The 12,990-nt window shown below is 37.3% G+C and overlaps 1 protein-coding gene across 6 annotated transcripts; it reads left to right on the top strand.

Moving 5' to 3' along the window:
- Window positions 1–790: 790 nt before the first annotated feature.
- Window positions 791–12,657, top strand: ZBTB18 (zinc finger and BTB domain containing 18). 6 transcript variants are annotated; one of them, XM_075596825.1, is made up of 3 exons: window positions 791–969; window positions 2,439–2,585; window positions 5,537–12,657. In XM_075596825.1, the coding sequence occupies exons 2-3, from the start codon at window positions 2,480–2,482 to the stop codon at window positions 7,114–7,116; spliced, it is 1,686 nt and encodes a 561-aa protein (XP_075452940.1). In that variant the 5' UTR covers window positions 791–969; window positions 2,439–2,479; the 3' UTR covers window positions 7,117–12,657. The 6 variants fall into 6 exon arrangements, with proteins under 6 accessions (XP_075452940.1, XP_075452943.1, XP_075452939.1 ...); XM_075596824.1 differs by lacking the exon at window positions 791–969 and adding an exon at window positions 976–1,236; XM_075596828.1 differs by lacking the exon at window positions 2,439–2,585.
- The last annotated feature ends 333 nt before the right edge of the window (window positions 12,658–12,990 follow it).

The following is a 12,990-nucleotide window of genomic DNA, read 5'->3' as shown; positions in this document are numbered from 1 at the left end:
TCCTGTACCTGAAGGTGGGTAGGGCTAATGTGTATATTTGTAGATAGCTGTATCTGGTCTCATAGATGATAAATACCGTTCTACAGAAACAAGCACACTGCGAAAGGGTTAAGTCTACGCCTCTGGCGGCCGTTAACCACCTGCTCTTTCAACATTCCAACTGTTGCACCGACCCAAGCTATGCGTTTCACAACGACTTTTCCATCAACAGCCAATCACAGACTGGGAGGAGTGGGCTGCACCGCTACCGCACTCGCTTGTCAGTGATTGGCTGCAGCAATTCATTACGTGTGACTGCACAGTGGGCGGCCGCTTCGCTCTGTCCTAAACAACTGTCTGTTACAGTCTCGTACACAATAGGTCTGGTTACGCGAGACAGTTGTTTATTTATTTGAATTCTCTTGTCGGTCCCGCTGCTTTTCCGCTCTGTTTAGTAGCAGGAGCCTCACAGAGATGTGCATGTATCATAACGGCCTGTGTTGCAGACATTATTGACCCTGGTTGCCTTAAATGATTACATTGAAAAGTGTCCGTTGTCGCTTGGTTTCCATTGATCCATGTAGTTGCCATAAGGGCAAACAATGGATCTTGTCACAGTGGCATAGTTGGGCGGCGGGAAATAAACGCCAGAAAAAAAAGACAGGTAAAAAGATAAATACAAAAACGCAACACATCTGACAGCTTTCCATTTACACAGCGCCAATAGCATAAGCATAGACTGGACTGTCCCCGCCCCTTTCCCATGAACGCTCACATGCACGCGTGGCCTAGCACGCGCGATGCCACCCTCCTCTCTTTCCCCGTCCCCCCTCCTTCCCCGTCCCCCCTCCTTCCCTGGCTCCAAGCCCGGGCGTTGGGCTCATGTTAGTTGCCAGTGCCACCGCGTGAAACACACTGATCCCCGCGTGGGGGAGTCGTTGAAGATGGACACTGAGCGCGAGTCGGAGCTATGATTTCTTAAAAGAGTTGGTGAGGGCACACGAACGTCCGGCGACAGCAACGACTCATCAGAGTGAAAGACGTGGGGAGAGGGAGGGCAGGCTGGGTCTTTCGATGGGTGGGCTATAGTGGGTACGAAGTAGGCTGTGCCGCAGCCCCACTCCTCCCCGAAAAGGAGGGAAGTGAAGTGTTCAGATGAACAGAGGAGGGCAACCGGGAGCGTGTATGAGAAGCAGGCACCGAGGAGGAGGACGGCTGCTGCGGCAGTCGCGCAGGTGACCTCGGGCCGCCCCTCCCGTGAGTCTGACCTATGCCTACCCTATATCTTTTCCTACAGCCATGCACCGTAAACGGCTGAGTTGGGTGACCCCTTAACTGCCGCCTCCTTCTTAGAAGCTCTTCTTTTGTAGCCCCGAGAGCGGTGTATGATCGCCCGTTCAGACCGGTGACACCCCCCTCAGGGCCTGTCGGACAGTTGTCAGGTGCTCTGGCCCAGTTCTTACAGTGGGCGTAGGATAAGGCCGAGTGCCTAGTTGTACTACAGAAAAGAGGTTTCGATTACTTAAGTTTGTGTGTGGTTTTTGCATGTTGTTCACCTGCTCCCGCAGTTGTAGTTAAGAGTTTGTCCCCGTTAGAATTACGAGTGTGAGCTTGGGGCCCAAGAGCAGAAAAGAGCGGAGGCCTTGCCTTAAAAGTAAAACACGTTTTACACTTTGTCGTTCAGTTATAGACCCGTATATTGCGTTCCTCATACACGTACTAAGTTTACTTGCACCTATATACTCTTAAAAACATGTTATGCCATATATTAACCGGACTAGCATCAAATGCAGAGAAGAAACCTTTTAAAATGAATATACATTTGATTAAACAAAACATGGCAGTGCAACTAAAAAAAAACTGACGTGTTGGCTTCAGCGATAAGCATCAGTTCAACAAAGACATTTAATAGTGACCCCATGGAAAATTAGATGCATATATTGAAGTGTATGCTACAGTTATTGTTTCCGAGACAAACGTAAAGGGGTGGTGGATATGAACAACATACAGCATTCAAATTCAAATAGGGTGTAAGGCTTTATCGCAGCAACTTTGCAAATCCGGGCAGCCAAGCTGCATTTCTCTGACTTCAATTCTGCTCTACAGTACATAAGTCCGAAGTAAATAATAATTATTGAAATTATTTTGGTGCGAAAGGAACCGATAAGCTTTGAGAGATGCCACCCAAAAAAAAAAAAAAAAGGTTTACCAAGGTGTTTAAAATTTTTTTTGTGAATGAACATTTGGCAAGACGCTGGTTTTTTGACAGATTGTGTGTGGGTGATGAATAATATGCAACTTCTGCCTGGTAAAAAAAAATAAAGGCAGTTGGGATTTATGTAGGGTGAGCTTGGTGCTTATTTGCCCTTTCTTACAGCTGCAACTCCTGTTTCATTTGGGGGAGAGGGTTGATTTTTTTTCCCCATCTCACCTTCCAGCTGTTACTTCCTTGTTTGCAGGGTCACAGTCACACAACCCTGCACAAAGCACCTTTTGCTATATGACCCATTTGCTGCCAGAGGGTCCAGCAGTACATATCAATGAAATGTTGCTACACCCCATCCTGGCAGTTATTGTGCTGTCCAATTATCTGGCAGGTTTTAAAAGTAAGTTTTATTCTAGTGACTTTTAGTATTGTGGATAATTTAGGTTACTTATATAATTTTCATTGAAGCTGTGAAACGGAGCTTATATTCAAAAAGTTTAAAGAAAATTACTTGATTAAAAAAAATATCTATATCTCCATGTATGTCCATTTTTGAGATACGATTTTGCTTACCATATTTCTTGTATTAATGTGGACTATAGCCTTCTGTGATGTTCTGAAAGTTATAATTTTCAGTAAGTTTACTGCTAATTAAAGATGGGTCACAATTTACTTAATGCTTTGGTTAATGTAGATATGTTTGACATTCACAGATGTTAGACTTGTAAACAGCACAGAAGTGTCCATCTTCATTATGAGGTTGCAATGGTATTTCATCAGCCGTTTGCAAGGAAAACTTCTTGTTCAAAGTGGCATAGAGAAACTTGTGTACACAGACTTGCCATCGATCCTACCTTGGTTATATCACAATATTTGCACTCATTTTATAGACCATAGTTTACCATCTGCCAAATCCATTGCTTGTATGTCCCTTCTGATACTAAAAAGTATGTATCTTGGATGTAGGTGATATGTTTGGTATCGGAGATATTAGTAGTGTACAAAGCAACTTGTGGTGTTTATTAGTTATTTTAGGTCAATGTAACAGAAAATGTAATTTGTTCAAGAGGTAGTGTGCAGCTTTTGTTAACGATTTAAGCTACTTATAGTAAGTGACAGTCCTTTTTACGACTTTAATATCTTTTAAGATTACCCTTTTATAATGTCACTGAGATTTTTGTTAAATAAAATATTACGGTTTATGTGCCTCATCCAGCTTCTAGATTTTTTTTTTGATTTTTTTTTTAATTGCTGCAGCTGTCTCAATTAATACATTTGAGTAGATGCTTGCTTTGTTTTAAAATATCCATGTTTCTTGAAAGTAGAGTGGCATGGGAGTGCAAAGCTTAAATTCGGAAGACTGTAACAACTTTACAATAGGCTTGACAATTAAACAATTGTCATAGAGTCCATATGCTAAGTTTTTATGTGAAAAAGTTTAGAGAAAATTTGAAACTTTGAAGTTTTGTTTATACTAGCAGAAGAGAAAAGTTCTCCCAAGAAAAAGCTGGTGGCAGGAGTGTAGAGGAGTAGCATATGGCATTAAAAGGAGCACAGCTGGAGGTAGCATTTCCATCTGAACATGATGTCAGAGCAGCTGACAGCTTGCCATCCCTCAGCCTTTTATTCTAACACACAGACAGGGAGTTAGTGTGTGCCGATCTGTGTGGGGAGAAGGTATCTCATTCCTCTCTAACATCATCTCCACTTTGCATCTGTCTCTGTTAGTCTGTTTTTTTCCCCTGCACTGATCTAACAGACCTGGAGCCAGCACCACTCAGAGGGAAATACTTAATCAGGTTTATGTATACTAAAGGTAGGACTTTGGCTAGATGTAGTATTTTTGTCTTGACCTGGTCTAATCTTTTGACAATGGTTATTTTTCTAAATTAGATTTTGGATTTATTTATTTATAAAATGTTTTACAAGGAAGTTATTGAGTTACCTCTTTTTTTCAATTAGAGGTATGATGACAATACATGGTTACATTGAATGAACAGGTTTATACATTATATTGGATATATTATAACTATTGCAAAAAACAAAAATATATGTATTTGAATAACAAACAAGGGTGCATGTGTATGTCCATTTTTCTGATGTACACCTATCAATACGTTTGTTATGTTATGATTCGTCCAAGCAATGTAATAATTAAACATAGTTTTCGGAGGTGTGTGTGTATATGCAGTACATACACACACATGCACGCGGATGCTTTAGGTTATCAGAAATTATTCTTTGATTAATTTGTAGAACTTTGTTTACCACAGACCCACCAGATCATGTATTCAACTTTTGTTGTACTGTAGGTGTAATATCTTGACTAACTTTCTCACACACATAGTCAATTGCATTGTTTTTCTCCTTTAACAATAATGCTTTGGAGGGTTTGTGTGCTAGCAAACTAATTTAGAACTTGTAGATTTGAGCTGCCTGAATTGGCCAGACAGCTGTAATCGCACTCCTCTATTCTTAATCTCTTTATCTGGGCAGCAGCTGCCATATGGCCACAGTCAGCTGGATCAGATGTTTATAAGCTTGCTTCCTTGTCCCTCTGTCCTTTCAGCCTCCTAATTTGATCACAGCTACCTTGTGAGCTGCCCTCCAATCTTTATTTTTAGCCCTCTTAAGGATTAGGATTGATGTGGGTTATGGGGCACTTAAAGGGATTGTATTTGTAAATCTGTATTCTTTCAGTCATGTTTTTCAGAAAATGTGCCATGGGTAGAATACAAAGGTTTGGGGATCTCTAAAGTTACATTTGGGTGCAATTTTTATTCAAAATAGTATCCAACTATTTTACTGGTGGTATGGTAGGCTAATTCAGTATGAATGCACTTTGTGCTTTCTTGATATACTTTTGTAACCATATTAAACTATTGGTTATAATTCTTCCATTTTCCAAAAAGGCAAAGCCACAAAAAAAATCTTTTAATTTAATAGTAGATTCTCACAATTTAGTATTTTACAGAAGCCTACAATGTTACAATTCCATATTCTATCAAGGTGGGGTTTTAACCTTGTAATACTTTTAAAGTCAAGTAGCTACAGTGAAATGTGTAAATGTAGGTGCTTTGAGTTTGATTCTTTACTGAAATGTAATAATGGCAGAAGTTGAAACTGTACTGTACAAATGACATGTGTTTTCTTTGATTTCCTAGTAAAATATCTTAATTGAAATAATCAAATGTTTCAACTTGTGACCAGAATAGGGCAAGTATTTCCATTAGGAATCTTGCAAACATGGTGCATACTTCACTTTAAGCTATCACTGAGGGGAAGTATTATGCTTTTTATGGCCAATATCAAGTTTGCTTTCTATCTCTAACAAAACATTTGTTTGTTTAGGTTATGAAGACAGCATGGAGTTTCCAGAACACAGTAGACATTTGCTACAGTGCTTAAGAGAGCAGAGACATCAGGGTTTTCTTTGTGACTGCACGGTTCTTGTAGGAGATGCCCATTTTCGAGCACATAGAGCTGTACTAGCTTCATGCAGCATGTATTTCCACCTCTTTTACAAGGATCAGCTAGACAAAAGAGACATTGTTCATTTGAACAGTGACATTGTTACAGCTCCAGCCTTCGCTCTCTTGCTTGAATTCATGTATGAAGGGAAACTCCAGTTCAAAGATCTACCCATTGAAGATGTGCTTGCAGCTGCCAGCTATCTCCACATGTATGACATTGTCAAAGTCTGTAAAAAGAAGTTGAAAGATAAAGCTACCACAGAGGCAGACAGCACAAGAAAAGAAGAAGACACTTCAAGTTGTTCAGACAAAGTAGAGAGCCTTTCAGATGGCAGTAGTCACATGGGAGGTGATCTGCCCAGTGATGAAGAGGATGGGGTAGATGAAAAAATGAACATTCTGCCTGGTAAAAGTGATTTGGCAACTGAATCTGGGAACATGTGGATAAGATTGCCCTCCGATTCAGTAGGCATTCCCCAGACTGGCGGAGAAGCTGAGACACACGCAACGGCAGCTGGAAAAACAGTAGCCAGCCCATGCAGCTCAACAGGGTCTTTGTCCCAGAGGTCTGTCACCTCCATGAGGGATTCAGCAGATGTGGACTGTGTGCTGGACCTGTCTGTGAAGTCCAGTATTTCAGGAGCTGAAACTTTGAACAGCTCTTACTTTTCATCCCAGGATGTGCTGAGAAACAGCCTAGCTAAGGTAAAAGTAGAAAAAGAAGTTTCCTGTGATGACAATTATGATACTACTGACTACAATATGGAACGCAGCCCTGTGAAAGAAAGTGTGAGCACTAATATCAGGGCACCATATGAGCCAGTCCATCTGGCCCCGATAAGGGAAGATTCCGTCTTAAGGGAGTTGGATCGTGATGAAAAAGCAAGCGATGATGAAATGATAACTCCAGAGAACGAGAGAATTCAGGTGGAAGGGAACATGGACAGCAGTCTGCTCCCTTATGTCTCAAACATACTCTGCCCTGCTGGGCAGATCTTCATGTGCCCACTTTGCAACAAAGTTTTCCCTAGCCCACATATTCTGCAAATCCATTTAAGCACACACTTTCGAGAGCAGGATGGCATCCGCAGCAAGCCTGCAAATGATGTCCATGTCCCCACCTGCTCCTTGTGTGGTAAGACTTTTTCTTGCATGTACACTCTTAAGCGTCATGAGAGGACTCATTCAGGGGAAAAGCCTTTCACTTGCACTCAATGTGGAAAGAGCTTCCAATACTCCCACAATTTGAGCCGGCATGCTGTAGTTCATACAAGGGAGAAGCCACATGCCTGCAAGTGGTGTGAGCGCAGGTTCACACAGTCTGGAGACCTGTACAGGCACATTCGAAAATTTCACTGTGAACTAGTGAACTCATTGTCTGTTAAAAGTGAAGCACTGAGTTTACCTGCTGTGAGAGACTGGACCTTAGAAGATAGCTCTCAAGAACTTTGGAAATAAATTTTTATTTATAAATTACATATATAAATGATGTATGGTCTAAAAGCATTCAAGTTTCCCTATTTATACATATTAATATATCAAACATCAGTTTTGCACTTTAGAGGAAATTATTCTTGTCCCTAATTCGGAAACTGAATCAAAAGGCATTAAGGAGGAAAAAGTGTAATACATTGTACATGTCAGACAAGGAACTCTGACAAGTTTCTTACGTGATATTTGTAATACATTTCTTAAAATATAGTATACATCAGGTTCTCAACTTTTTCATGTCATAATTTATTTTCTTTTTTTAAAGGGAGTGATTCCCTTTGTATTGGACACATCACATAACGAATAAATGCTTTATCCTTTTGTCAGCTAAAGGAATCCTAAATGCTTTTAGATCTTTTGATTTTTTTAAATATGCTGGATTACCCATTTTTAGACAAGCAGTTAACATAAAAATACCACGACCCTTGCAATATCTGGATTCATCACCATTCCCACTAGAAAAAAATATTATATTCTATGTTAATTGGGAATTTGTGTGAAGATTTTGTTTGGGATAGATAAAAGGGTAGTGCAGCTGGGGAAGTGTTGAACTGTTTTAAAATGTGAACCTGTTATTTTGTACAATGTATTTGATTTAAGTGGACGGGTGGGAGGGTTTTGGGGGTTGTCAAAGAACTTGACAAGATGTTGATGCTCTTAGTTGACTCTTGAAAAGTAGTTAACGCTACAAAAAAATGCATGAGTTTTCAATACAATTTTTGTTCTTTTTGCATTGTATATCTATTATTGAATGAGCTGAAAATTATTTAATTTCTTTAAAGAAAAATACACTGTTAAAATTGCAACTGGTGTTATGAAGACTAACAAATGCACTGTTTTTATTTGTTCAAGATGTAAATTCATTTTTTTCACACTTTCATGACTAAACTATGAATGAATTTACACATTGTAAGCTGCAAGTTTCTGACATGCCATTCACAACAAGGAAAATATAAATGTTTACATTCAGGCTTAATATTTGCATGTGCGATATGCATTTATACAAAGTCGAACCTCTTAATGTACAAAACCCAAGAAATATCCTGATTTGGGCGCTTAAGTTTGTCCAATTAAGCATAAAAAAACTGTTCAAATCGACAATGGATCATTCTTTTTTTCCTCCTGAAAAGATTCTATGAAGTGAAAAAAAAAAAAAATCCTTGCCTGAAAGGACTTCCAATTGACATGAGGTGGGGGTAGAGGGTTAGTATAAAGTGCATCCAAGCAGCAAAAGCTGCTACTTACTCCCTGACATGATTTCATAGCCAACACACAGGGCAAAAGCATTTTGCACAATGTTTGTTTTCCTGTGTTGCACTTACAAATAACGTATATATGGAAGTAACTTGCATAACTTGGAAAACTTGCTGTTTTTCCCTATTAGTATTTTTTTTAACGCCTTAACTACTGTAAACGAAGCCTAATTTTGTGCTTTACATTACAAGTGGGAGAACTCCACTCTCTGCTGCGTTTGTTTTATTTGTTCAAAAGTGTGATTTTTGGATATAATGGCAAAAAAAAAAAAAGCTGTGAAATGAACGTTGGAGCATTGTTTAGTTACTTGAACTTTTTTTTTTGTAACTTTTAAAAAAGATTTGTTAATGTAAATTATTTTAATAATTTAGAAAAGACAATCAGTGGCTATGGGTGAACTAAGCTTTTCTTTTTGTTTTTATTTAAGAGAATTTGGAGTTTGCTTTTTTTATGTTAAATATGCATTCTTTGTTTTAAGAATTAGACTGACATATAGCTTTGACAATCATTGTATGTTTTATTTTCCAGGGGAGGGGTAACTTATAATGCTGTTTTAGTTTTGTACTTTTGGTGTGTTTGGTGAAATTTTTAACTGTGTGCGAAATGCAATAAATTATATGAACTGGAAAATAAGTGGGTTTTTTTTAATTTATTTTTTTACATTTTTTTATTTCACAGATTTACTTGACACCTGCTTCATTCAAACGTATAATTCATACTGTTTGAATGAGCTCCTTTGTGTACCAACTGTTTTTATTCACCCTTCAACACAATGAGTTATGTAGTGGATTTGTTTGGTTAAATCTTACCTAATCTTAAAAGTTTGAGTTTTCTCAAATAGATTATTAGCGACAATTACTTTTAACAGATTCTTATAATTAAGGTTGATGAAGTCTTAAAATAATAATTTCTATATTGAATGTTTGTGTACAATGTTATGGTGTACAGTATGTGCCAGATAGCATAATATAACATTGGAAATCTGATGTCAATTATGATTGCAGCTCCACTGTTACAATATCAAGTTTTTATTCATTTGGCAATGTCCAATTAATTCAGTGTTATTTTTTATTTTTTAGAAATGTTTTAACATTGCTATTAGGTTATTTGTGTTTACAATCATATTCCTGGACTACACAGTCCTACATTTTCCTACTACCTAAAAGGGAGAAAAAACATTGACATTATCTGCATGCATATCATGTTATAGTGTAAGATTGGGGATGGTTTTCAAGATGCAGATCTATTATTCCCAGATTGTTTTTACTCTTGGTTTCAAAATTATGAAAGGAAAGCTTTAGATATTTTATATTAACTTGAACTTGTTAAAACGCCAAGTATACACAATATTTCAGTAAGTCGGCACGATCGGTTGATCATGTATTACATTACAACATGAAAATCTACCTTTTTAATGTACAAATTGCAAGATAAATTAAAGCAAGTCATCTCCATTCACTTCAATGAATCTGTAAAAGCTGGTGCGTGCTATAGTGAATTTTGCATGACGTTTCTGCAAAAAGGAAAAGATCGCTATTAACGGTGCCTGATTCGTTTTTGGTGGTGTACTCTTCATGCACTTTGACAGATCATATTAAATTGTAAGTGTGTTTGTTCTGTGTAAAAACTGGCAATACAAATCCTGTCTTATCAGCCAATACAATCTCAAACTCGCCTAAGCCTTTAATTCTTCAGGCAGCCCCAATTTAGTCACCACTGTACAACCCAAAATTAAAAGAGTTGTTTAAGAAATAGTGACTCAAAAGTAGCAAGGTGAACACAAAATGGGCAGTATGTTTTGTGGTGTTGCAACCATGTAATTATATATTTTATCAAAAATGAATGTGATTGTGGATGTAAATGCTTAGACATAAAGTAGTAAATTAGATGAATTCTCCATACTGTACATGGAATATATCACATTGCATGGAAACCTTATTCCCTAGCTTCAAAATTGCACATTACATGTTTTGTATAAGATCAAAACAAAAATAATGCAAACCACTGCAACAGTTAAGTCATTTTTTGCTTCTTTAGAAAAAGAAAACAATCACCACCGCCTCCCCCCCTACTTTTCACATAATCTGAATATGTATAAGGTTAAACTAGAAGCTGTTAAATAGAGAAAACCGTATAGAGTTATTAATGATGAATGCAGGTCCATTTCTCCAACAAGAATAAAAATTGTCTCGGGTAAAATGAGGTTCCAACATAAAACTGATGTATGCTACAATTGGAATACATTTTTTTTTTCTTAACGGGGTAATACAATAATTTGGTTTCTGTTAAAGGGTTAATTGTAAACAGTGATTCACTGTATGCAAATTTTGACCTGTTATATTTATAAATTGTACATGGACTTTTCCAAGCCACAAGATGTTAACTACTTTAATTATTCCTATGTATGGTTTTTAGGGATTAAATGTTTAAAATATTTTGTTGTCTTTTTAGCATTGTGCTACAGTGTTCTACAATATTTGAAAGCTTACACGCTGGATGGCAGGTACATTTATTTTCCTATACACTCCTTTTACAGTATGCAAAAGGGCATCGGCAGCATGAATTAAAAAAGCATTACCTTATCTATACCTGTACTGTAGTATAGTATATCTTTAATATGCTACAAATTTAAACTTGCATTGTGTAAGTTAAAATGTAATAAAAAGAACCATCTCCTACAATCAGCTACCTCAGCTGTTTGTAAGAGTTATTTTTATTACATTTTAACTCTGTATTCTGTGTTGACAGTTTTAGTAAGCTACAGTACTAGATGCCAAAGCGTACTAAAAAAAAAAAAAAAAAATGGAGCAGATTTCATAAGAGTAGACGCTTCATCATATTTTCAGTGAAGCAGAATGAGAAATTGGACGCAGATCCAAATGGAGCAGAGAATACTTTCTTCAGAAAGCCAAAGCAAATAAAATATAGTGGGGCTTCATCTGGGTTATACAGTTGGTATTCTCCCCTTCACAGTACTCTAGTGTTTCTGAAAGCAAAACAAAAGTTGTACTCTCCTCTAGGGCCTCTTCAAACAATTCCTCCAACAAAGCAAATTAGTTTTTCCTTGAAAAGCCCTCTCAAGCAGGCGGGTTCTTGAAGCGGTAATCACCCCAAAATATACATATTTCTATTTTTTTTCCAATATAAAGTTGTTTCACTGTTCCTTTAGCAATAGCACTTCAAATGTTGTTGCTTTATGGAGATATGTCTAAGGGACATTAAAATGACTGCTGCCTACTTGCACACATTAAGACAACAAAGGTGACCATTGTAACAACCAATGCCAGTGAAATAATGAACTGGTTAAAATGAAATGTTTTTACCTCGCCCTGCCCTCCCCATCAAAAATAACAAAATCTAGATTAGAACATGTGCTATTGTGTTATCTTCATACTATGATTTCATTTTTTTTAATTTTTTTTTATTTTTTTGTGGGGTATTGCTGCTTTGAAGGTGTGCATTGCAACACCTCAGATATGAATGCCTTCTGATGCAGGTTAACTGGCACCAACACTGGGAAGCAGCCTAAGCAAGTGCTGCTGTTATAAGTGATATATCGGTCTCTCTTTAGGGAAGCTCAAAACCACTCTGTTAACCCTTTTGCTGCCAGAATGATCTGCTGTGCATCGTAGTTCAATGTCCGTTTCAGGAGCATTCTGTCCACCTGTGCTTAATTTTCCCTGTTAAAAGACCACAGGGAATGTCATGGTTAGCCCTGGCAGATATCTGGGCCTGTGGTATCTATTGGTGACCGTTAATGCTCCCCTGTGACATTCATTTATATGCCCAATTCTATTGGCAGGAAAATAGCTTTTGCACTTCATTAATATAACTCCTGGGAAGCTTGCATGACTATTGCAAGTGATAATTTATGCTTTTAGACCATCTTATTTAAGTCCTAGTTTAGAGGTGGCTTAATTTATATGGCGATCCCTTATTGTAGTTATCCAATGAAAGTAAAATCAACATTCATATTTTTCTGATGTAGCAATTGTTGTTGTTGCTTTTCTTATGCTTTTAGAGCAAAGCATACTCCGCATTTAGATTAAGTGATTTCTTCTACTGTGTTTTATTTTTTGCCGCATAGTTGGTATTCGGGTTTATTGAGTAAAATAGAAAGAACATTTATGTTTTTGCGAATTAGGATGCAAATTATTTATATGCTGAATTTTCTCGATTCTAGTACCTTGGTCCCCAACAAAGATGGCACCCCTCTATTGTTTGCAAAATAAAAGTATTTTTTTAATTTCTTTATTACTACTCTGCCTACATGTTTTATTTAAGCAAGAAACAATTTGATATTATAGTAATCAATAAGTGCATTTTAATGGACATCTCTAACTGACATACATTATTTTCCTGTTTATAGTAACTGATCAGCTAAGAAATTACAAGTGTTTATACTGTTTGTTCCTTTTTTTTTTTTATAACTTTGATTTTGATTGGTTTTCAATTTAAAACAAGTGCATAACATACATCCATTGTTACAGTTCATTTACATACCAATATTGAACGTGTTTCTTTTCATTGTAAAAAGGCAAAAATAAGTGTATCCAAAACAAAAAATAATTGGGGGGTGGGGGTGGG

Source organism: Ascaphus truei, chromosome 4 (genome assembly GCF_040206685.1).
Source record: "Ascaphus truei isolate aAscTru1 chromosome 4, aAscTru1.hap1, whole genome shotgun sequence".
Classification (NCBI taxonomy): domain Eukaryota; kingdom Metazoa; phylum Chordata; class Amphibia; order Anura; family Ascaphidae; genus Ascaphus; species Ascaphus truei.
The sequence above is the reverse complement of the archived record's forward strand: the minus strand, read 5'-3'. Positions and strand labels throughout refer to the sequence as shown.